This window comes from Rhinolophus ferrumequinum, chromosome 12, assembly GCF_004115265.2.
Source record: "Rhinolophus ferrumequinum isolate MPI-CBG mRhiFer1 chromosome 12, mRhiFer1_v1.p, whole genome shotgun sequence".
Classification (NCBI taxonomy): domain Eukaryota; kingdom Metazoa; phylum Chordata; class Mammalia; order Chiroptera; family Rhinolophidae; genus Rhinolophus; species Rhinolophus ferrumequinum.
The window spans coordinates 65,914,807-65,939,447 of NC_046295.1; the positions used below are offsets into that span (position 1 = coordinate 65,914,807).

The following is a 24,641-nucleotide window of genomic DNA, read 5'->3' on the forward strand; positions in this document are numbered from 1 at the left end:
GTAAACAGCCGTGCATGGAGGGGTCTGCAGTCATCGTGTGTGTACTCTAGAGCCTTGTGTATCACCCTCTGAGGAAGCCTTAGAACTCTAGTTCTCAAGCATGAGAGCTGAAAGGGCTCAGAGTTCTAATGCCCTCATTTGAGGTCCAGAGAAAGAAGGGTGGTAACCTACCCAGCGTTGCCCAGTAAGTCATACATGGTATCTGAGCCAAGCCCAGGGCTCCTTGTGTAGGAGGCTGTAACCAAGATCAGTGTGGCCACCCTGTCTGATATGGAAGCCCTCTGCTCAGTCTTATTTCACAACAGCCCTAAGCTGATAGAAGCTTGAAGTCTGGGATTTCCCTTTGGAGAGCTCCTACCTCTTATGAAACGTTTCAGGGGTCGTCCCCAATGCTATCTGAAAGCACACACTCATTTTGATTCTCTTGACCTAGAGAGCTGGCCTTGGACAGTGGTAGTTTGGCCATAGAGACAGAGGGTCAAGGTTGGTGCTGGGTTGTTGCCAGACTCCTTCTCCATCAGGCAGTTGGGTGGCTTCTGTTCCCCTGGAATAGTTGCTGGGACCAATGAGAGGAAGCGAGGCAGCTATTTTGGTTAATATATTTGGTCATTATGTGTGAGATCTTTTCTGATAGGGGTTTACTCAGAAGGGACAGGTCCTGACAGGAGGTTCCAGCATCACAGGGTGACTGAGCATATCCCAGACCTTAAGGTCCTAATCGGTCCACTCACTCATTGAGAAATCCCTCTACCCGGGCTTCTGACGGTCTCACTCTCTCTCTGGATTTGGAAAGAAGGATTAGGGTACAACATCACTCCATCACAGTTGCCATGTCGCAGTTCAGCTCAGAAACCCTGCCCAAGGGGTAAACAGCTCCTCTAATGCTTCTGGTCTAAGAACCTTCGTAGCAGAGAGGAAACCATAGGAAGTCGCTAACCCTGATATACATGGACCCAGTCAGCAAGTATTTACGGAACATGTACTGCATCCCTGCGATGGTGCATGCGGTGCTGAAAAGGCAGGCAGGGAGCCTGGGCCTCTGCGATCAACAGGCCCAGATGTGTCTTCCTGGCCTGATGCGGCTCCTTCCCCCACAGGGACACAAAGGCTATCCTGGACCAGCGGGGCACCCCGGAGAACAGGTGAGGGCCACGGCCTCAGCCCCACCCTGCTTGCTGTCCCACACTCCAGCCCCTGCCTGTCTCTGGCCTCCTCCCCGGGCCCTGCTCCATGAGTAAGCCCCAGAGCCAGGCGGTTCTGCGTCCCATTCTGCTGGGGCCCCCACCCCACCCACCTCTCCCCCAGCCACATGTGCTTGAAAGAGCTGGAGTGCACGCCGGCCCAGCATTGGCATGAGCTGCTCAGCTTTGGTTAGAGTCATGAATAGCTGGCCTGTTCCCGGCGATGTTAGGGGATATTATACACGCCGCCACGGGGTTTGCAGGAATTTTGGCTGCCCGGGCCCAAATCAAACAGCAGTGGCTGCCAGCGTGGGAGAGCCAGCCAGGCCTCCTCAGTGCTTTCTTATTCCTGGGCTGCCAGCACAGGGGGTTTTGTCCCCCTGAGCTGGTCTGACCGGTTTCGCAGAGGGGTGGGCTTAGGGGCCCAGCAGGCCAGTGGCTTCCCCTTCCTCCCATTTCATCTCACATTCCCTCCCTTCTCTTTGTCCATTGTAAGCCCCAGGCCCCCACTGCATCCCAGACCTGGAGCTGGGCAGGGTCTCTCCTTTCCTCATGTTTCTCTTCATTCCTTTGCAGGGGCGGCCGGGACCTGAGGGCAGTCCAGGGGCCAAAGGTTACCCTGGCAGGCAGGTGCAGTATATGGCTTCTGGAAGCTCTGTGGCCATGTGGTGTGGAGATGGCCACAGGTGCCCCCAGGGAGAGGGAGGTAGTGGGCTGGGGGACAAGGAGCTGTACCTGTCAGGTGGGCCCTGAAGAAAGGGCTGTTCAGGGGGCTGGACCAAGGCAGTAGGGAAAGGATGCTCAGTAAGAGAACAGAAGAAAGGAGCTCTGGTGCTGTAGGGGTGGGGCTCCAGAGGCTCCTCCCACCCAGTCTCCCCCTAAGCCACCTCCCTGGGACCCTGCGGTAGCTGGTGGCTCAGTTTGAAGACCATGAATCTAACCCACTATTATTCTAGAGGGGGCAGCTGAGGCCCAAAGGAGACAGGACTCACCCTGGGTTATTGGCAACAGGTAGAATGTCTCCATATGTCCTTGCCCCTCTGTCTCTTATGTTTCAGGGATTACCTGGACCTGTAGGAGACCCTGGCCCCAAAGGCAGCCGGGTAAGTGGGCCTTGGCAAGTGCCATACAGGTGGGGCCCTGGGTGGGTATTACCTGTCCCTCCAGTGGGCCTGAGAGTGATCAGGGCTGGAAGGCCTCCAGCCAGTGTCTGTGGCGGGACTGGGGCCGGGACCCTCCCACCTGAGTGCGTCCTGGAGAGCAGAGTGGCAGCAGGAGGGCCAGATGATGGGGAACTCATGAGCCAGGCTTGGTCCCCATGGCTGGGCAGACTGGGCAGCAAAGAGTCCACTGTTGGCTCAGCAACAGTCCAGCTGCTACAATCAGGCGTTTGCTTGCCATGTGCCCCAGCACATCCCAAGTGCTGGGAATCAAAGCCAGGCCACTTCGTCTGTCACTGGAATCCTCAGAGACGTCTCTCCTGCTCCTGACTGGGGGCTAGGGGACCACCCTTTTGGGAAGGCAGGGGTGCCTGATGGATCAGTGCTGCTCAGGCCTGAAGGTGGATGGTGTATCTGCCTTCCCCTTTCTTCAAGGCCCCTGGAACAAACCCTGAGTAGCCAGCAGCCTCAGTTTGCCCATCTTTACAATGGCGTAATACCCATTCTACCTCTAGCATGGATATGGGGATACTAGGAATTTGGAAGCAAGTAGTGCTGAGGAGGGGCTGCCAGACGGGGGCTCCCAAGTGGGCCATGGGGTGGTGACGAAGACTCTGGGCAAATTAAATGGAAGTAAATGGAGTTTTGAAGACTAAGAAATGATCTGGTAGAATTCTGTCTTCTACATCCAAGGAAACTGGGTAATGGTTGGGACCCGACAGCTGTTTATACTGCTCAGCTAAGGTAGAGCTGGGATGCGGCCCAGGGGTCGTGAGGGCTGCGTTCATTGCCTCTCACAGAATGCTCAGCAAGTGGGTCAGTCGCACAGTCCTCGGTCAGGCCAGGTCGGTGTGACGTGTCCTCCACTCCTGAGCCAAAGCTATTTATGGCCACAGTCTCGGCCCTAATCCCAGGAGCTGACAGGCGGCTGTTAGGAGAGCATCTGGGAGGTGGGCAAGGGGGTGGGTAGGCACGTTCCCCAGGAAATGGTGGTGATAATGGTGGTGGCGGTGGTGGTACACAGGGGCTCCAGATGCTCCTGTCCTACGATGTTGAGCCTCCCCCCCCCCCACTCTAGCTGTTCCCATTAGCTGTCGCCCCAGGGGGGCCTCCTGAACCCAGGGAAAGGTCTTCTCAGTTCAGCCCCAGGATCTCTGATCTGCCAGGACAAGAGGCATGAGACAGGCTAATGACATCTGGGGCTGCTTGATGTTTGCCATGCTGGTGGCAGCTTGAGGCTACATGTGGGGAGGGAGCTGGTCTGGCCCCAGCATACCCCTCTCCAGGGTCACAGAGCCCTGAGCAGCCTGGGTGAACAAGGGCTGCTCCAGCTGTCCTCCCAACCCTGCCATCACCGGCCTCATGTTTATGAAGTAGGCAGAGTGAGGCTTTGGGCTCAGGACAACTGGCTTTGAGACATGCTCTGCCATTAACCAACTGTGGGATCTAGGGCAAGTTGCTAGACCTCTCTGAGCCCATTTCTCACCTGTAAATCTGGGTTATAAGCCCTGCTGGGAAGGATCAGCAAATGTCACTTGTTAAGATGACAAGTATTATCACACTGGGTGCCGAGAAGGAGTCTTCGTGACCTCTTGACCTTCTAGGGAAGGACAGATGGTTGTAAGCTTGAGTTGGTTGCTTGTTTGTGGGAGGCAATATAGCAGGGTGATTAGGAGCCTGGCCTGGGAGTCAGATGACTTGAATTCAAATATCGCTCTACCATATTCTAGCTGTGTGACCCTGGGTGAGTCACTTCACATCTCTGGGCTTAAATGTTTCCACTTCTACAGGGGCTGACTAATAATACCTATTTTCTGGGGGTGTGGTGAGGATGCAGGAAGCGTATTAATGTATGCGGAGCATTAAGAACCAGGCTTGACACATAGTTTGTGCGCAGTAAATGTTATAGTTATTTTAAAGTCATTCCACAAACATCTAGAGAGTGCAGTTAGTGACAGGAGCCCTGGGCTAGGTCTCTGCTCTTTGAGAAGTTCCCAGGCAAATGAGGACATGAAACATGGACACAGAGAGTGAAGATGCAGTGTCAAAAATGGTAAATTCTATTAACTAAGGTGCAAACGTGGTGCTGGGGTAAAAGGAGGAGATAACTTCTGGCTCGGAGTGTCGAGGCTTTTTGCCAGGGGAGAGAGCACTAGAGCTGGGCTTGGAAGGATTTGATCTGCAGTCATGGGGTTGGGAAGAGAGCAGCGAGCAGAGCATGAATAGAGGCTGGCAGGCAGAGGCTCAGGTGTATTCTGGAGCAGCGGACTCCACCCCTAATGAGCTATATCCCTTTATCTCCAGAACCTTAGCTTCTGTTGTCTGTCCAGTAAGGGTTTGACAGCCAGTCTGCAGGGTCCTTGGAAGGGTTGAATACAGTGGCACACACGTGTTTGTCAGGACATCAGCAGGCCGGGGTGGCAGCTGCTGTTATTGCCAGCAGTCAGACGGCCAGGGGTGGATGTGAGCTCCATGTCCTGGGCCTGCAAGGCCTAGGAGGAGGCATTGCATCAGCCACAGGCTCCCGCCTGCCACTGTGCCTGGGGGTGGGTAGGACTTGGGGCCACTCTAGCATCTAACCCGGCCGAGAGCTTCCTTCCCGCAGGTCCCGGAGCCCCCGGTGCGGGGCGGGCCTCTCCCCGCGAGCGCCCGCGCCCTTCCCTGGCGTGAGGGTATGTGCCTTTGGACTACATCGTGGAAGCCAGCACCATGCAGTCCATGGGCATATACACTTGCCTCAAGGCCTATGTCGTCGAGGAGCCACTGGAACTGCCGCTGCCGTCAGCCAGGAAGAGGAGCCAGGGCGTGGGAGGGCAGCAAGGGGAGGGGATAGGTCGGGCCAGCCACGCCCCACCACTCGGCCCCTCTGAACCCCCCCACCTGCTCTTTCCTAGGGCTACATTGGACTCCCAGGGCTCTTCGGCCTTCCAGGGTCTGATGGAGAGCGAGTGAGTATGCTTTCTTTGTTTACCTCTTACCCTCACCACCCATCCCCTCTGCCAGGTGCCAGCCTGGAGAAGTCATGGAATACCTTCTGGACAGGTGCCCTTGAGCTGAATAGGAGTCCACTCAGGGGGCAAGGCAAAGCCAATGCCTTCTAGACATAGGGAACAGAGTGTGCAAAGTCAGGGACGTATGAGAACTTGGCATGTTTAGCAGTCAGCATAGTCCATCTGCTGAGTGTGAGGTTGGACGAGGAGGAGACTCGGCTGACCAAGCACCTGGGCAGTTATACAGCCCAGAGTATACAGTTATACTCAGGGGCCACGGTCAGGACGGGGACTCTGTTCTGAGAGCATGGGGAGCTAACGTCTGAAGGGCTTTCAGCAAACGAGCAGTGTTTCAGATCGAGTGTCAGCGAACCACACAGCCTGTGGTCTAGATCCCACCTGTCATCTGGTTTGGTAAAGTTTTATTGAACACAACCATGCTCATTTATGTATGCAGTGTCTACGGCTGCTTTTGTTCTCAGCACAGAGTTGAGTAATTATGACAGAGACTGTATGACCCACAGGCCTCTGGACCTTCCTCTTCATGCCCTCCCAGCCAGAGACCATATGTGGGCACTCAACTGGAACCTCATCAACAAGATGAGTATAGAGAATCTTAGGAAAGCAGGAGGAGCACTTATTGAGCACCTGCTGAATACCAGGAACATGGGCTGCTCTCCTTAGGCATCTCCTCAGCTCAGGTCTATGCAGACCCCCAACCCTGTAGAGTGCAAGGACCATCTACCCACTGTGCACGTAACTGGCATCTACTGTGTATGTGGCCTGGATGCTGGGCCCTCTGTGACTTCCTCTTGTGGGTGGCTCTGGGGCTGGTTGTCCTCTGCTGAAATCCTGTCTTGACCTGTTCCCCATCTCTTCCTCTACAGGGCGTGCCTGGTGTTCCTGGCAAGAGGGGCAAGATGGGTAGGCCGGTAAAGATTTTCCGTGTCTATTATGCAGACTCTATGGGGGAACCCGACCTCCCACTGGCCATGCTGCCCTGTCCATCTTGGGTCTGGGCATTCTCCACTTGCTTCTCTCTGCTCGGCCATCGCTCTGCTTTGAGTGTGTGGGCCGGCTTGTGTCCTGCTGTCAGAACGCTGAGTGGCTGCTTCCTGGCTGAGGCTGGGGCTCCCGTGGGCTCTGGACCCCCTGGGATGGAGCCTGTCTATGTATGTGTGCACCCAATGGCGCTGCAGTGCACTTCTGTGGGGTGGGGGTGGAGGGTTTCTGCTGTCTGGGTCACGAGTGTCCATGCTGGGAGGGGAGGGCCTGCTCAGACTGGGGGATCTTGGCTCGACCGGGTGTCGGGGCTCCTAACTCAGAACTCTCAGTGTGTGTATTGTCTTGGTCTCACCAGTTTCACTCATGCACACACAAGACCAGAGGGCAGTGGGGTGCTGGGCAGATCCACAGCAGACATGACCACAAGAAGGGCTCACCAGTAACCCCCAATCTGCCCACTTTGTCCATGACTCTCCATCATGGTAGGAAATTGTTTGTTCTACCATGTGTTTCATTTTGCTGATGTTGTTTGGGCATCAGCAAGGCAGGAAGAGAAAGCCAAGGCACAGAGAGATTAAGGAACTTGCCCATGGTTTCACAATGCGTAAACAATGGGGCCAGGATTCTAACTCGGTTATCTGCAGAGCCCTCTGATATCAGTGATGGCTCAGGTTCACTGGTGGGTGACAATACCGTAAAAGTGGATTCCCTAGAATTTTCACCTGGGGAAAATCATTCATTCCAATGATCTCATTATTTACAAGGGGAAACTGAGGCTCTGAGAGGCAGAGGGAGACCCAGGACTGTGACAGGTGTCTTTCTTTCAGGCCCTCCCCCCTTTGGCGGCTTAAAGCTCTCTGCCACTGCCTTGCAAGTCAATGCCTAGACTTGGAACCGTCATCAGCTCTGAGTCTGGGCCTCCTTTGCTTGTGGTTGATGGAGAAGGGATTGTGGGGACATTAGAACTTGAGAGGCAGCTGGGAGGGAGCTGGGAGCACACAGGGGCGGCCAAACGGGGGTTGTCTGTGATTCTGGGGTTGGCTGCATGTTCACAGGCACCTACCTTACCTGTTGCAGGGTATGGACCTGGGCCCTCTGGGGGCCGAGTGAGGGATACAAAGAAAAGCAAATCCAGGTCCATGGTGCAAGGAGCTGACGGGGCATCTCACCCTCAGACCTAGACCCCTCTGTGGCTGACAGCCCCTCTGTGCCCTGAAGTCTGACAATTGATACCTAGATCTGGGCAAGGAGCAGCACCTGATGCTCTGGCTTCAGGCAAACACCTGGAGTCCCCAAGGCCTGGGCTGGCATTTGGATGTGCTTTTCCGTCCAGATGGCCGTGGACAAGAAGATTCTTTCATTCATGCATCATTCATTCATTCGTTCAATGAATATTGAGTGTGCACGGTGGGTCAGGCAATGTGCTTGGTGCTGAGCAGTGAACAAGAGACAAAGTTTCCATCCTTATGGGCAGACAGACAGACGATGATTGAATGGGGGAATGAAGAATGATTGACTGTCAGGTGATGCTGAGTATTAAGATAGAGTAGGGTAGGGGGATAGTGAGTATTTGGGGTATGGGCTATTGAATGAATTCGTCCAGGAAGTCCTCCTCACCTTTTGAGAAACCTGAATGAGGTGAGGACAGGAGCCCTGTGGCTCTCTGGGCAAGAGCCCTCTAGGTTGAGGCCACCTCCAGAGCCACCCGTGGAGGATTTGCTCCGACTCCATCCTGGGAGCCTCACAGAGGGCCCGGCATTGCCCCTTTATAGATGAGGGCGTTGAGGCTCGGCGGGTGAATGACTTGGCCAAGGTCTTATGGTTTCTGAGAGTCAAAGTGGGGTTAGAATGCCGCAGCCGGAACTTTCACCTCTTGCCCCAGAGTGTAGCTGTGTAGAGCATGGCTTTTGGAATCTCCTGCGCGTGGAGGAGGCAAGACTCGTGAAACCCTCGGCAGGCCGTGGCTTCTCCATCTGCCACAACAAGGAATGTCAGTAGGGCTGCAGCTGACCCCTACTCTACAGCCTCCCATCTCCCCGCTCCTCCTTCCGGTGGCCCCTTCATCTGCCTTCTCCCTGTACTTGTTTTCTTATTGGATCTGAAAGCCTCCTGCTCATGGCCAGGAAGCCATCATGGGGCTGAGGTGCTCAGCACCATTTTCCCATCTATGTGTAGACAAGGCCACTCATTCATTTCTCATTCAACGAAATATTTATTGAGAACCTACTATGTGCCGGGTGCTGAGGCTAGCACTGTAGCCAAAATAGACCCCTCTCCAAAAGCAGCATTTATTGAGCCCTTTTACCTGCGTGGTATTTAAACTACAAGTGATTCTGCCACTCATTCTTTGAGGTGAAATTGATTAGACCTATTTTTCAGATAAGGAAACCGAGGCTTAGACAGCTAAAGCCATTTGCCCAGAGCCCTCCAGTGCCTTGCTGGACTTAAGCCCCTATTACTGACCACTCGTCTCTGCTCCCTTGCTCCATACCTTTAAGTTCCTAAGATTCCATGCTCCCTGAAGGGGGTGTTCCCTGGCATTGGGGTGTCACGTGGGTGGGAGGAAACTCCCTCCCTTCAGCCAAACATGGCTGGGCAGTACCCCCAAGGGCCATGAAAATCCTCTTGACTCTGGTCCAGCTGCTATTGCCAGCAAATGGGCAGGGTCTGCATTGGATGTGATTGAATATGTACGGAATAGGACTTCATATCAGCCAGTCCCTATGGCTTTGTCTCTGCCGGGCCTCCAGTGAGCTGTGCCTTTGGCCCACACACTCCCTGAGTCGTCTTTAGGGCCATTCCCCCTATTGCCAGGTTTCCCCGGCCCTTGATCTGGCTGGTCGGGTTGGGGGGCTCTTTCTCTGGATGGGTTTTCCTCTTGTCCAAGTTTTGGGCCAGGTGATTTTTAGGCACTTATTAACAAGAAGAAATGTCAGGAGAATGAGCTGAGTTCCCTCATGCCAGATAGCAGCTGGCCTCATTTCTGGCAGGCCTGGTGATAATTTTGCTGTAGTCCATCTCTCTCCAGCAAGCGAAACCTCAGGCCCATACATGCAGCCTCCTCAAGGTCAGGTTTGGAAGGAGGATGTGTGAGTCTTGTTGATGGGAGCTGAGAGAGACAGTGGAGGTAAGAGCATATCAGAACTGCAGGAACCTTAGTGATGAGCTGGACCAACCATTTGTCAAGCAGATAAGCCAGTAAGCTGCCCAAGGTCACACAGTAAGTCGGTGGCAGAGTCAGAATTTGAACCCAGGACCCTGGCTTGTTAGTATACAGAGCTCCCCACATCCCTTCTCTTCTCTCTGTGCTCATATCTTTAACCTCCAAAGGGAAGCTTAGCCTACAGTTCTCATCTCTGCTTCACATCACCTGCTGGAAAGGGAAGTGTGTTGTGGTTTCCTGAGGAAAGGTCCAGATGTAAGATGTTACAAACTTGGCTGGAGGTGAAAGGGTTTCTCCTAGGCTGCCCTGGCTTGTTCAGGGTACGGCACAGTGACACTCACAGTTGGGGGCCGAGCCATGCCTCCTAACCAAGGGTCTCTCACAGGGGACACTTGTCACTCTGTGAATTCACTATCAAGCTGCTGGAATGCCTGGCCAGGCCAGCCACTGCTCACAGCTCCTCTCGTGGTCTCTGGCCAGACCTGCCAAGGCTGGTCTTGTGTAGTGAGTCAGATGGGCAGACTCTAGAGCTTAGCACTGGGAAGGCCCAGCCCTAGGCTCCCACTTCCTCGGTGTGTGGCTTGGGGACACCTGGGACTTGCCCAAGGCTCCACACCCATCCAGGCAAGGACAGGGCTTCTAACATGGTGCATTTTGGTTTCAAGCTCAGAGCTCTTTCCCATTCTCAGACTGTGGGGAGCAGGAAGCAAACTAACAGAGATTTCATGTTTCCAAGTGGGGAAACTGAAGCAAAAACAGATGAACGTGTTTAGCTGTGGTCATTCTGTGAGCTGGGGATATGGTACCAGTGTCCCCAACTTGAGCTACAGCTGTCCCAGGGCTGTTGGTGACTCTGGAATCCTGGTGAGAACTCTACCTGCCTATCTCCTCCTTGTTCCCTGAGGTGGCTCTTGGGTGGCTTCCTTAGATTTCAAAAGGGCAGGATGAAAACACAGCATCGTGAGGAAAGTGTGCAGGGAACCTCTAGGGGTCTTTGCATGTCAGCACACCTGGAGTGTCCACATCTTTTAGAAAAGAATACGGCCTGCTTCCAATGCAGCAGGAAAGTTGCAGGTGAGACTTATGCAGGAACTTCCTGACTTTGGAGAATTTAAGCGTTGTAAAGAGGTCTCCAAGATCCTTCTGCGGGCTCTTACTAGAAGTTAAGTATTCCCACTGTTGGCGCAAACCCAAACCAGCATGTGAAGGGACATTTGAGTTTGCCAGGGACTGGATTACAGGCATCTCACCTCTTCTTCAGCCCATCTCTGCAGGTGAGTTGGGCAAGACTGACCATTTTGCAGGCCAGGGAGCTGAGTCTTCGAGACATTGGCAGGACTTCTGATCCTGGAGGGCACATGTTCCCACTATAGCCCACTTTCTGGAGCGGACTCTTGGGGTAGACAGTGCCTGGAGGCAGGGGAGTGGAGGGGACGGCCCTCAAAGGCCCCCTCAGCCCTCAGCATCTTGCCATGGATGTGGACGAGAATGGTCCCTGTCTTCACTTCTATTCTTCTGAACTGCTATAGCCATGAGAGAATGTGGAGTCTTGTCCCAGGGCTCAGGTCTGTCTCTTTCTGGGCCTTGTTCTGCTCAAAGTACGAGGCGTGCAGTTCCCCAGCGGGGCCTGACCTGGGGAAGTGGCGAAACCACGTGGCTGGGGCCCTGGCAGGGAGCCGAGCTCATTGCTTGGGCCTCGGGCCAGCCTGCTGCAGCCAGGAACTTGGGCCCGTGGAGGAAGGTCCTGCTGCTGGCTGGGCTGGGAGCGTACACCATGCACAAACAGGAATGGCCAGACAGAGGGCAGTAGGCAGGGTGGAAGTGAGGCCACATCCAGAGGGCAAAGCATCAGGGGCCCTGGGGCGAGTGTCGGAAATGGGATATGTGCTGAGCAGTCGAGGGATGAGGCAAGCTGGTGGGGTGAGGCAGCCTTGGTTAAGTGCTGGGCTTCAGTCTACCCACTGGGACAATGAGGTGCTGAATGTCAGGAACTGCTAGGGTCTTTCTATCTCAGACCACTTGTGACTGTTCCAATCAAAGATTTGTTCCAGCACTTTTAAAGCTCCTATCTTTTCTCCCCCAACTGTTGTGCTCTTAATTACAAATCCTGGATTCCTAGAGGACATCTGTTTGACTCCTCTGAAGGAAGGGAGAGTGAAGGTAGAGATAGGGGCTCGGTTCCGAGACCACCAAGCACGCACAAGCAGAAGGAGTACTCAGCATCAGTCATGCCATTCCCTCTTATACATTAGCACAGGGTTCTCATGAGCCCTTTGAGAGACCCCAGGCTTGCTATAGTCCATGCTATGTATTCAGTGTCCAGTCATAGCTAGGAGAACAGGCGCTGGAGTCAGGCTGCCTGGGTTCAGATCCCAGCCCAGCTATTCCTTAGCTGTGTGACTTTGGACAAGTTCACCAACCTCTCTGGACCTCAGCCTCCTCCTCTCTAAAATGGGGCCAATAATAGGACATATCTCACTGAGCTGTTAGAGCTTGATGTCGCTCTCGTTATCATCTCACTGTCATCACCCACTGGCTACACCCAGGCTGCATTTTGTCTGCAGAAGGGCCTCCCTTTCGGATCTGACCGTTCCGATGGTCTCTGCCTTGCTTATACGTCAGAGCTGTGCTCTCACTTTGCTGCTGCCTCCATGTGCCGGCAACGGCTCACCCTCTGTGTGACATGTCAGCTCAGCCTCAGTACTCCCCATTGCACAGCAGAGAAGACTGAGGCTCAGAGAGGCTGGAAGGTTGTGGAGCCAGGGCTGGTATGGGGTTGCTTCGGTTCCAAAGCCTCACTGGGGCAGCTGGCCTGACAGCTAGGACTTAGAGACGTCCTTGAATGAGCTTGGAGTGGCCTCTAAATGCAGACCCATAGGTTTGAGACCTGCCTGGTGGCTGCCACGTGTGAATATATTGGGCATGGCAGCCAGGACCAGAGCCTGGGGAATGCTGTCAAGGTCTCCATCTTGCCCCGGGCTGGGTGGCATTCATGCACCGAGGGGATAGGATAGGCTCCTTTCTCCCAGACCTTGTCTAGGGGTTGGGCCAAGCTGAGGGGTTCTTAGAGTTCACACCCCCGCCCCTCGGCCTGAGCAAGACAGACAGTGAGGGTCTGTCCAAGGTCACACAGCCAACCTAGAGGCAAGCCAGGGTGTCTCTGGGCTGTCTCCAGAGGCTGGATTGGAAGCCAGAGCACGGACTTCCCAAGTCCTGCCCCTTGTGGGCCATGTAGAGTCACCCAGGTGCCCAGCTGGACAGCATCCCCTTAGCCCCTGAGCAATTGTCCTCCTCTCCTGCCAGGCCCCCAACCCCAACCTCCAAAAGCAGAAGCAGGAACTCAATGCCTTCAGAAGGCTCCCCTGGCCATAGTCCCCCTGGCTGCTGTCTCCTGCCCCAGAAGGTGAGAGGGATCTACCTTACAGCATGACAGAATGGGCTGGATTGGGATGAGGTTGGAATTTGCCAGGGGAGACCTAAGCATGTGGGGAGAGGAATCTTAGGTAGGGTCAGATGTACCCCCCACCCACAAAGACTTGATCTGGAAGTGGGCCTGTGTACGTGCATGGGCACGTACACACGCACACACACACACACACACCTCTGCCACTCTCTGAAACCAGTTGGGCACACGTTCTCTCAGCTTCTGCATTCCAGGATTTGCCCATGTGCAGCGCAAGTGAACATGGCAGAGTCCATAGAGGTGGGATGGGCTCAGCTCTGCCATCGATTTGCTCCTCGACCTTGGCCAAGTGACATTTTCTCTCTAAGATTCAATTTCCCTGTCTGTTAAATGGGACCAATAACTTTCCCCTCAAGGGTGGCTATCAAAGGCAAATGAAGTTTTGCGTGGAAAGTGACGGGCCTCGTCCAAATCTCTTTAATATGTCCTCATTTCCTCCTTTGGGTGTCTGAATGAAGCCCTACCTCGTAGAGGGTCAATGTCAACCGCGGCCCTTCTGATCCAATGGCTTCCTGACAGAGGGAGTCAAGGGGAGTAGGATTGGTGGGCAGGGTAAGACAAAGGCCTTGGATGCATACACCTGTCAAGGTCGCATCTCAACCAGTACAGACTTCGTAATTGGTTTGGGTTTTGATTTTAGGTTTGATCTACTGGATTCCCCCAGTAGCCTTAGAAACCAGAAACAAATTACCCTCCATGAAGAATCGTTACTGTTTGAACAGCTCAGGCATCCACTTGGTCAGAAAAATATGTGCTTTGTTTTTTATTAAATTTCCCCGAAAAAACAAAAACAAAACACAATGATTTGAATTCAAGGAGAGGGGAGAACAGGTTTCCCTAAATTCCAAGCTTGAAGACTTTATTCCTTTTGAAGCTGAATGGATTTGTCCCCCTGCAATGCCAGAGGCATCCCCACAGCTGATGTTTTTCCAGCTGCCAGTCTCCCCAAAGACTATGGAGTGGGGTCAGGGACAGGGTGAGAGGCCAGACCTGCCTGGGGCGAGCAGCCTGGTCTCTCTGAGCTGCGGAAACTCACCTGTGGCAACAATGCTGCTGTTCACCAGTGGTATAACCTTGTATGACCTTGACACTTACCCTTTTAGATTCTCACTTTCTTTATCTGTAAAATAGAGACCATGATTCCACAGGGTGGCTTTTAAAGAGCATGTCACGATCATAGAAGCTCTGAGCTGGAAAATGTCACACGGTCTTCCCTTCTTTGACCAGTAGGGAAACAGACCCCATGGGTGAAAGGGATCCTCGTATAACTCTCAGCAAGTTGGAGCTGGTCCAGGCCTAGACCCAGCTCTTGACCCCCCACTCCATCAGGACCGGGCCTCAGATGGCATTTCCATGCTGGGGAGCTGGGTACCAGTTTCTTTTCAGAGACTCTGAGGAGATAAGAAGGGGGCTTGCTGGCTGTGGGCCTCTCCACAGTAGCCAGTCCTAGAACAGTTCTTTAGGTGGGGTGTTTGTGGAGGGCACGGGGTGTCCCAGGATCCCACTGCCTGCCCACATCCCACAGCCAAGGATTCAGGCTGCACGGACTAGTCCTTGTGTCATTTTCCTCCAGTGGGGAGGGGATCTGGATCAACGCCGCCCACTGGTGTAAGCATTAATAGATGTTTGTTCTCTCTTGTGCCCTCAGGGGTTTCCTGGAGACTTTGGGGAAAGAGGCCCACCAGGACTGGATGGAAACCCTGTAAGTATTTCAAGTCTTTGGGAACAGGGAAAAGTTTCAGAACAAACACAGCAGGCTTTAGGAGCCCCAGCTTTGGGATCAGCCAGACTGAGTCAAATCGCAGCCCTGCCACCTACTAGCCGGATACTTTTGGATGAATTGCATGCCTTCTCTGAACTGCAGGCTCCTACCTATTGTGGATACCCTGTGTTCCCCCCACACCCCCTTCAGGAGAGCCCCCCGGCCCTGAGCCCTTGGTCGCAAAGTCCCAGCCTGTGCCCCATTCCCAAGAATTTAGAAAGGTTCATGGGTCACTCCCCACTGGGGAAGCCAGGGCTACTGCCATCTTACAAAGTGCCAGAAATATTTATGGGACTGCAGTGGCCTGGGGGAGCCGATGGTTTGCAGGCCCTTTATGGAGAGAAGAGCCGAGTTCTAAAGAAATCTCCAGCACAGTCATGTTTATAGATTTTGTAAATAACCGTAGGCCCATCGAGGAGCCAGGTCAGCCTGCCCTGGGGAGCTGAGCCCGCCTTTCCCTTCCTGTCCCAGTCTTGGGCGCGGCGGGAAAGGAAACCTGGGGGTGCAGACTATATCCAGAGCTCCTTGGGACAATTCCATGTTCCCCCATCTCTCCTTGGGGCTTCCCTCCTGAGCAGCCCTGCCAGCTGTGCTTCCTGCAGAGGTAGCTACTAGACCTGTAATGAGCACTTGATTATGTGCTCATTTCAGTTCTACAGATGCTCCCTGAGCCTGACCCATCTGAAGCTGACTCCTGGGCTCCCTTGCAGGCTGAAGTTCTCAGAGCCAGGTGGACCTGGGTTTGAATCCTGCTGCAGCACTTGCCAGGCGTGGCAGCTTGGACAAACCAGTTCACCTCTCTGAATCTCAGTGTTCTTCTCTGTAAATCAGGGGGATTATTAGAGTGTTGGTGTCAGAGGACTGTAGTGAGAATGAAATGAGAGAGGGCTGGGAAGGGGTTCGGCCCATGACAAGTGTTCAGTGGATGGAGCGGTCACAAATAGTAGGTAATAGTGGGGCACACTTCCTACTCCCAAGGCGCTTCCAGGGAGGTCCCAGGTCCTGTGGAGGAGGGAGAGAGGAGTGGGGAAGACTCTTGGGAAGGGTGACGTTAAACCTGGGATGAGGAAAGAGGTGAGGAGACATTCCAGGTGGAGGAAGGGACACCCGCAAGGTTGAGAAGCCAGTCTTTCCTTCAGTACATCTGTCACTGGATTAACCATAATATGCGATGCCATCCTGGATGGCCCCTTGGGATGGGGCAGGGATGTCCTTCTACTCATGGCCTAGAGGAGCAGGAGGAGGATCTGATGTGTGCTCCCAGCTCTGCTACACAGTTGTTGAGTGACCTTGGACAAGTCATTTCCCTTCCCTGAGCCTCGGTTCCCTCATGTTAAAGCCAAGGCCCTTCCCTGAGCCTCGGTTCCCTCATGTTAAAGCCAAGGCTGCTTCTCACCTCCTCCTTGTCTTCTTTCCACCTGAGCAGCCCTGGGATTTCGTAGTGAAGGAAGATAAACGCCTTGGGGAATATTGGCAATTCTCATTGATAATCACTGTTTCTCGAGTCCCCTATCTTTACTCATGCTTTTGCATTTTGAACTTGATCTAAACCCCTCTACTTGTCTTTTCTGGTGCAAACCATTGAAGGCCCGTTTTTAGAGATGAGGAAAGACAAACTTGCCCACTGCCACACACCGCCACATCCGACTCTCAGGCAAGAGCTCTTCCAGCATCTCAGAGGCCCTGGGAAGCGGAAACCTGTGAGCCTTCTTTCAGTGGTGGGGGCAGTTTTCTAAGGCCCCCCCCACTGGCTGAGAGAGGGAGGGAGGCTGGCCTAGTGGCTCTCAGCTTGGAGCCTTCACCGCTGTGTTATTTGTTTGCGTTTGACCTTAGACAAATCCCGTAACCTCTCAAGCCTCGGTTTTGCCATCTGTAGAGTGGGGGTGAAATGAGATCTGGGTCAAGCATCCTGCACATCTTTATTACTGTGTCAGGATTCTGCCCATTCTTTCACACTCACCATTGGAAGATACCTGATTTGGAAATCCAACCTCCCCATTTTGCAGATGTGGAAAGCTGATGGCAGAGGAGGCAAGGGTCTCGTCCAAACTTCAGGCCATCCTCAGGAGTGTCACATGTCAAAAACAAGGAATGGTCAACTCGAAGGATTCCATCAGGCACCCGCGAGGAGGGTGGCATGCAGGGACTGGCTCCAGAGGGAGACAGGGCAACTAACCACCTTGGTCTCTCTCTATTTGCAGGGAGAACTGGGCCTGCCAGGGCCCCCAGGAGTCCCCGGCCTCATTGTAAGTACACAGATATTTGGGGAGGGAGAGGGCCAGGAGGCAGGGTGTGGGGAGCAGGCCATAACTCCTGCTGGATAGGTCCCTCTCTTACCAACCCCCAGGCGGAGCTAGGGAACCAGTACAGACCAGTCTGAGCAGGGGACTGAGGGAGGAAAGCCATTCCGTGTGACCTCAGGTGTATATCTACCGTCTCTGAGCCCTTTTCTTCATTCGTTAAATGGGGCTGGGGGCTCGGAGCACGAGACTGCCAGTGTCCTTCTCACCTGCTGCCTGTTCATTGCTCTGTGAGGAGGTGTAGGCAGGTGATAGCATGCCCATTCAGTAAGTGAGGAGCTTCAGGTCCAGAGGAAGGAAGTGACTGGCAGAGGAGCTGAGGCTCCGGGCCACCTCGGGCAGCCTTCCCCATCCTTTTCTTCAGAGCATTGGCTTTGGAGCCAGACCACCTGAGTTCAAGTCCCAGTTCTACCGCATCCTGGCTGTGACCTGGGACACGTTACTGATCCTCTCTGAGCCTAGTTAGTCATCTGTAAAATGGGGATGATAAAATCCTCTTGGGAGGTCATGAGGATTACTTGAGGCATCACAAGTACAGTTCTTGACACAGGGTCTAACACTCAGTAAGTGTGCAATTTAATGGGAAGTATTGTTATATTAATTACTGTTTTTACCTACTGATGTGCCCGGGGTGGAGAGAGGTCTGTACACAGGGAGGTGAGAGGAAGTCTGACCTCTGACTCCATCCAGGTTAGGGTAGGCCTCGTGGCGTGGTTCTATTAGCTCAAACCAGGGTTCCCTGTTAGGCCTTCAGAGGGTGGGCCTTGACCTTGCGTCCAGCCCCAAAAGCCAGTGAAAGGCCCGCGCCTGGGAAATGACTCTAGAAGCTTCTCTAGGGTCTGATGCCCCTCTGCTCTGTCCCTCTGGCTCATTCCTCATGGGGTTTGAGTCTGGGGGGCTGTGGAGGGACATAAGCAGACGGTTCTGACAAATGGAGTACCAGCTTCCGCCAGTCCAGCAACTGTGCTGAGAAATTCTGTTTAGAGGGAGGCTAGAGAAGGCCCTGGGTGGGAGGGGGGACAGCGCATTGTTCTGGGGAGGCCAGTTATGGGAAGACGGCCCAGGGGCCCTCAGTGGTGATGGGTTCCTCAGGAAGGTGAAAGCAGAGCCTGAGCAGGTGGAGATAGAGGGTCAGATCAACCCGTGTCTGAATCCTGGTCTCCCCTCCTCCTGGCCATGTGGTCTTCAGTTATGGCCTTGCTTTCTTGTGCCTCAGGGACCCCCTCTGTAAGAGGGAATCATTGTGCCCACTCCTGTTAGGACCACAGATTCACACAGTCCAGTCTAATTTCATGGCTAAGGGCAGTTCCTGGAATCAATCGCCTGGGTTCAAATCCTAGCTCTCCCACTCATTTAATGGTAATTCTGAGCAGATTTCTTCACGTCTTTGTACCTCGATTTCTTCATTTGTAAAATAGGGATACTATTAGCACCTAACTTGGAGGAGTGTGGTTGAGAATTTAAAGAAACTATTACATGTAAAGTGCCTAGTACACAGTAAGCACTCAAGAACTACTAGTTATAGTAATAATAGTTGTTGTCGATGATGATTTTACACACATACATAAGATATTTTGTGCCTGGTAGCAGCTGTCTAGATTGCTGCATTGAGAAAGACTTTCAAGTCACACTGGAATTTAGTTAGAGAGGATGCTGTGATTGATTAGTGATGCCTGCCTTGGCTTGGGATGTGGACATGTCAACACATGAGTCATAACATTTGTCATCCCTGATGTCCTTTGCTGACTGAGCACCTTGTTTGGTACAGGGCACTGACCTAGATGCTTGGAAAAAAGAAATCTGTGCACTGTGAGTTAGAGAACCTGACTTCCAGGGGACTTCCCAAGTCTTCTAGTCTAATCTTCTTTAAGCTCAGCAAGGGTCCCTTCTGGAGCATCGTGGTCATGTGGTCGTGAAACTCCAATATGAACACCCTGGTGCTCGCTGCTCCCTCCTCTGGGAGCCCAGGGCATTCTCACAGAGCTCTCATTATACACACTTTCCTTTGTATTGAGCCCAAGTCATCGCCCTGCCCTAGGAGAGGCTGTTTCAGATGTAAAGATGGTCATTATCTGTTCATCCCAAGGCTCCTCACTCCGGCTATATGATCCCAATCCCTAAAGCTTTTCTGAAGGGATGTTTACATATCCTGGCTGTCATCCTTGGCACATATTTCTATTTGTCATTGTCCTGGCATCCACTAAGCTGGCTCCTGAGAGGGGCAAGAATATTACTTGGCCGAATACACACAGATTCTGGAGACTGCTATCCCAGCCCTGGGCCCTCCTGACTCTTTATAGAGCACGTGCCTACCTGTGCTCCCCTTTCTCTTCACAGTTAGCCTTGCCAGATAAAATACAAGACGCCCAGTGAAATTTGAATTTCAGATGCAATATTTAGAACACATTTATACTAAAATATCATTCATTGTTTATCTGACATTCAAATTTAACTGGGCAGTCTATATTTTTATTTGCTCATTCTGGTAACCCTATCCACAGTATTTCTTAGGAGAATCCCATTTGGCAAATGGGAAAACTGAGGCCCTTGGTCAAGGTCACACACAAGGCAGGAGAGGATGGAGACACGTTAGGAGGCCATGTCTCCCAGCTCCTAATCCAGGCCAGTCCTCTTCCTGCTCCCCTACGAGGGGCACTTAGCCAGGGTTGAGCCCTGGGCATCGCAGCCCTTCTTAGATGCTGTGCCCCCTCGTGGTGGCCCTTTCCAACAAGCTGATGGTTCCTTCTCATGCCTCCCTCTTGCCCTGTGTCTCTCTTTGTGCTGTTTTTAAATCCCCTTTGCCGCCAAGGTGACATTACCTTTCTCCTTGTGCCTCAGGGGTCACAGGGCTGGACCTGAACCCACCAAGTCCCTGCCGTGCCCCAAGCCAGAGTCCTCTCCAATCCAAGGCACCCATTCTCACCCTGGGGTTTTGGGAACAGCAGCTTCTATGCCTGGGGCAAAAGTCTCCTCCCCAAAGAGTGGGAGACAAAAGGAATTTTCTAACCAGGAGTTAAAGGGGAGAGATGGAGTGAATCACCTTCGGTTTCCCAGAGGATGTGGCTTTTTAGCTGAGCAAATGGGAATTCCATATATTGATAATCATTTCAGTGGAGATTCAGACTTACTCAATGCCTTCTGTCAAGTCAGCTGAAGCAATTTGCATGCAGACTGAAGCCCGGAACTTCCCTGGTCCCCGGGGTCTTTGCAGCCCAGCCGGGAGGAAGGGCGTGAGAGGACAGACTAACATTTACAGAGCGTCTGTCTGCTCTGTGTGTGCTTGACATACATTAGGCTGTGGGAGTCTCGAGATATTTGAGGCAGGAGGCGGGCTGCGGCAGGCTGGTCACCAAAATGGGGGGGCTGGGGCCCAAGGTCACTAGCTAGGGACTTGCAACCCAGGCCTGTGTGGCCTCCTGCAGCCTCTGAGGCGAGACTGCCGTGAAACAGCCCCCTTTGAGTAATTGAAACCCTTTGGCTGGCCCTCAAGAAAAGTGTGCCTCATTCCAGAATCTGCTCAACAAAGAAGATTTCTGTCTTTTTAATTTTGAGTGGCACAGAGGGAATTTTGGCTCCTCCATTTACTAAGACCCAAAGAATATGTGATCTTGCCAACACCCAGCAAGTAGGGTATAGTGCACCATATCCTGTCACTAAGTGATCGTCTGGCTTTGTTTCCTTGTCTGTAAAGCAAGGTCAGGCACCCCACTAACTGATATCCATCAAACCCTGACGTGCAGGACCCTGTGCTAAGTACTTGATTATCACAGCAAACCTCTGAGGGTAGGGAGTGGGATTGCCATTGTACACTTTAGGAAACCTAGGCTCAGAGAGGCTGGAGCACCTGTCTGAGGTCACACAGCCAATAAGCTAGACCTGGGCCTGTGTGCATAGCTCATGCTCTTCACCATTACAACACATGGCCAGCTCCGTACCACGTCTGCTGAATGGAGACAGCAGATGCATGAGAATGTGGACTGGTAGTGCCAGGGGGTGTCCTGTGTGAGAGATGGTGCTAAGTAAGACCACACAGGAGCCAAGACTGGCCACAGCCCCCAGGTCCCCATCCCCAAGCTGGGGACCCTCTAGCAGAGTTTCTGGAAAGAGACTTGTTGCCTTCAAAGGCAGTTCCAAGGAACATTGCAGCAAGATTTTTCCCTAGAGGTTTTGTAAATGTGAGTCTGCAGGTTTCTTTTTCACCCATTCATTAGGCCACTTTCAGTGGCTTCTCTGCGGCCTGGGGCAGACGGTAGCCACATAGGCACATACGTAAATGGTCATCAGCGTGGAAAGGGCTAGGAGTGAAAGCCGGTCAGGCTCTGAGACCTGACAGCAGGGGCCTGACCTGGCCTATGGAGTCAGGGAAGTGAAGCTGATGCTGTGGGCAGAAGGACAAGTAGGTGTTAACAACGTGAACACCGGGCAGAACACTCTGGGCATAGGAAACGGTAGCCGAGGATGTCACAGCTTAAGAGAGACAGCAGGGCAGGAAGGTGAGACATGTGAGGCAGGGAGGCGCTGCCAGCACCTCTGCTGTGAAGGGTGGGCAGCGGAAGCACCTCAGTTTTCTTTCAGGGGTCCCTGGCAAGTCCCACAGCATTCGTTGGAGGAGCAGAGCTCATGTCTATTTCTGCATCTGAAGGCTGTCCCGAGGCCCTGAACTTGTGAGTGATAGCAAAGCAGAAAGCCATCCTTGGGTCTTTTATTGGAGTAAATAGAGTCATTCCAGGGCCAGTGAGCACGGGCCGTAGGGTCAGACAGCCAGACCTGGGTTCTGATCCTGCCACTGTCCCCTACCCTTTACTTAGTCTTGGGCAAGTTGCTTCACCTCTTTCTAAGCCTCGATTTTCTCATCTGTAAAATGGAGTGGGACTAAGAATGGTGCTGGCTTCATAGGGTTTACTATGAGCAGCTGGTGAGTGCCCAAGCTGCCCAGACCACTCCTGGCACAGTGGAAGCTCTTGCTAACAAGGATCAGATGAAACTTCAAGGTATCAAGCGTGGTGTCTGGCACACAGTAGGAGCTCCGTAAATGGTTGCAGATGTGGTTGGTTGTGTTCTTGGTAGGAGCCAGGGAGAGGAGGGCAAAGTGGAGAGCGGTGTCTGGGAGCGTAGGCAAAGGTGGAAACAGGATCCAAACTAAGGGCATTGCTCATTATTCTTTCTTGTGGGGGCACAACATTCTGTATGTCGCTTGGCCAAGCTGCCCACGAGGGTGTCTAGCATGGAGCAGACGGGTGCTCTTTGGGATGTGTAGGGGGGTGGGGAATGGCCTGGAGTTTTCTCTATTCTTCCCCCAAATGTGTTGCTAGCCCAGCGTGGGAGGCTTGCCAGCATGGGGAAGACCTGCCCTAAGCGAACACCACCTTCTCCCTGTGTCCCCTGCAGCCAGAGTCCCTGATTCCTTGTCCCTTGGGGTTGGATGCCCACACTTGTCCCTGCCCCCTACCCCACACCGATCTCTTTGGAGAGGCCTGCAGAGGTGACGAGGGTGTGCCGGGGTGTGGAGTTGCTGCAGCTCCCCGTGGCCCCACACAGGCGTTAGTCAGGTCTGTATTGAATTCTGTCCCCACACAACAAGCTGCTTTAGCCTGGAGCAGGAAAGAAGGAGCCTGTGTTCCTGGAACTGCTGCTGGTTCTCTGCCCGCACCAGGCCCCAGTTGGAGCCAGTGTGCCAGCAGAGCCTGCTCTGTTTATTTATGTACCACGGGGAACTTGGGGCGGGCCACCCCTCACTCCCTTCATCTAGGAAAAGAGGGAGAGAGAAGTCACCCAGTGGCCTGCTGAAGTGCAGCTCTCTGAAGGGCTGGCTTGTACTCTGACTCCAGCCTCTCCCTGACCAGGGATCCCAGCTTCTTCACTCCTTTCACTCCCTTTTCTCCCAAATTACTTCAGAATTGCCTAGAAGCTCTGGAGATGGAATGCCTGGTGTGAATTCTAGCTCTGCCCAGCTCTGATTTGTTCAAACCCTAACTGCTCCAGGCCTCAGTTTCCTCATCTGTAAAATGGGGATGGTAGTAGAACGGATCTTTAAGGGCTGGTGTGAGGAATAATTGAGTTGAGCCATGTCAGGTGCTTAGCACAGAGCCTCGCAACCAGTGTCGTTTGTATTACTGTTAGCGCCTGTTAAGCTGAGACCTCACTTTCTCAAAGAGGAGATAACCTGATGAGAATTGAAAGCATATTTTCTTCACAAAGTCTCCACTAGAAGATTTGGTTTGATCCAATCATACAAAGATCCTGAGGTCCAGAGAGGGAAAGTGTTTTGCCCAAGATCACACAGCTAGTTCATGGCAGGGCCACGGCCAGACTCCAGCATCTGCCTCAGCTGGCCTAAGTCATTCCAAGGTGGGTTGGGAGGTGAGAATTGGCATTGCCTCAGCCAACCCATGCTGCATCTTTGAACACTGCACCTTCCCTCTGTCTCTCTCCTTGGGGCATTCCACTGCACAGGCCCCTTGGCCCTTTGGCAGGAGGAAGGCAGGAATGTGGTTTTTCATTCTCTGCTTGCCCTCCCTCCGAGACGTCTCCAGGCAGCTCTGACAAGAACCCGTTCTCGAGCTTGGCTACCTGGGGAGGTCTTTGTTCCTCCAACGCTTCAGAGCACTGTCCCAGGGCCTCCATGCAGCCTGATGCAGAGACGTGGGAAACTGAGGCCCAGAGAGGTCAAACACATCGACTCACACAGCAGCCAGACACTTAGATCCATCACAGAATGGAAACGGGAAGAAAGAATATTTTCAGGGGTCCCTTTCTCGGGGCGTGGGCTTAATATTATGGCTGCGGCTGCAGACAGTAGTGATAGGGGTGGACAGGAAGTGAGGAGATTTGAGAGAAAGAGGGTGGGTTTGTTCAGAGAAAATCCAGTCACTTCACTCCATAAACCACAGTTTCTCACCTCAGCACTACTGACACTTTGAGCCGGATAATTCTTTGTTGTGGGAGGCTGGCCTTCCCTTTGTACAATATTTATCAGCATCCCTGACCTCTAGCCACTAGATGCCAGTAACACTTCCTTAGTTGTGACAACCCAAAATACTTCCAGACAGTTCCAAATACTTTACACATGTAAGTCCATAACGCTTCAAAACAACTCCAGGAAGTACATAGTACTGTTAACCCCCGTTTGTTAGATGAGGAAACCGAGGCATGGAGAGATTAGCACCTCCCCTCCCCCACAAAAAAATCACACAATAAGTGAGCAGCAGAGGAGAGATGAAACCAGGTGGTTTGGCTTTGACCTACACTGCTTCCCAGCTCTCCAGATTCTAGGAACTTTGCTGTTTTCACCTGGGACAGGCTGAGCTGATTTAAAAGTAGGTCTTCAGCCTGCAGTCCAGCATCTTACTGGACTAGGTCTGTCCCCAACTCTGGGGTGTCTGTGATTAACAGCCCCCTCCTTCCTTGCTGCCCTCCCAAGGAGATGGCTGAGCTTCTGGGAGGCAGAAAGTGCCTCCCCTCACTAAGCTAGAGGAATCAGAGCCCCTGTGTATGCTTATTTAACCCTTCGAGCAGCTTGCCCAGGAAGAAGGATCGATCGCCCTATTTTAATAGATATTTATAGATACTGAGGTCCAAAGAAGTCAGGTGAAACACCCTGAGTCCCTTAGCCAGTAT

The 24,641-nt window shown here is 53.0% G+C and overlaps 1 protein-coding gene across 5 annotated transcripts in view; it reads left to right on the forward strand.

The window, feature by feature from the left end:
* COL27A1 (collagen type XXVII alpha 1 chain) overlaps window positions 1-24,641 on the forward strand; it is a 135,643-nt gene that overhangs the window by 42,171 nt on the left and 68,831 nt on the right. For all 5 annotated transcript variants that reach the window (XR_004424630.1, XM_033122637.1, XM_033122638.1 and 2 more), the window contains 7 exons: window positions 1,098-1,142; window positions 1,758-1,811; window positions 2,240-2,284; window positions 5,236-5,289; window positions 6,219-6,263; window positions 14,611-14,664; window positions 16,926-16,970. Coding sequence is in view for 4 of the 5 variants with exons in the window: in XM_033122637.1 (XP_032978528.1) it covers window positions 1,098-1,142; window positions 1,758-1,811; window positions 2,240-2,284; window positions 5,236-5,289; window positions 6,219-6,263; window positions 14,611-14,664; window positions 16,926-16,970 (342 nt within the window). In the remaining variant the exon portion in view is untranslated. The remainder of the gene's footprint in view (window positions 1-1,097; window positions 1,143-1,757; window positions 1,812-2,239; window positions 2,285-5,235; window positions 5,290-6,218; window positions 6,264-14,610; window positions 14,665-16,925; window positions 16,971-24,641) is intronic.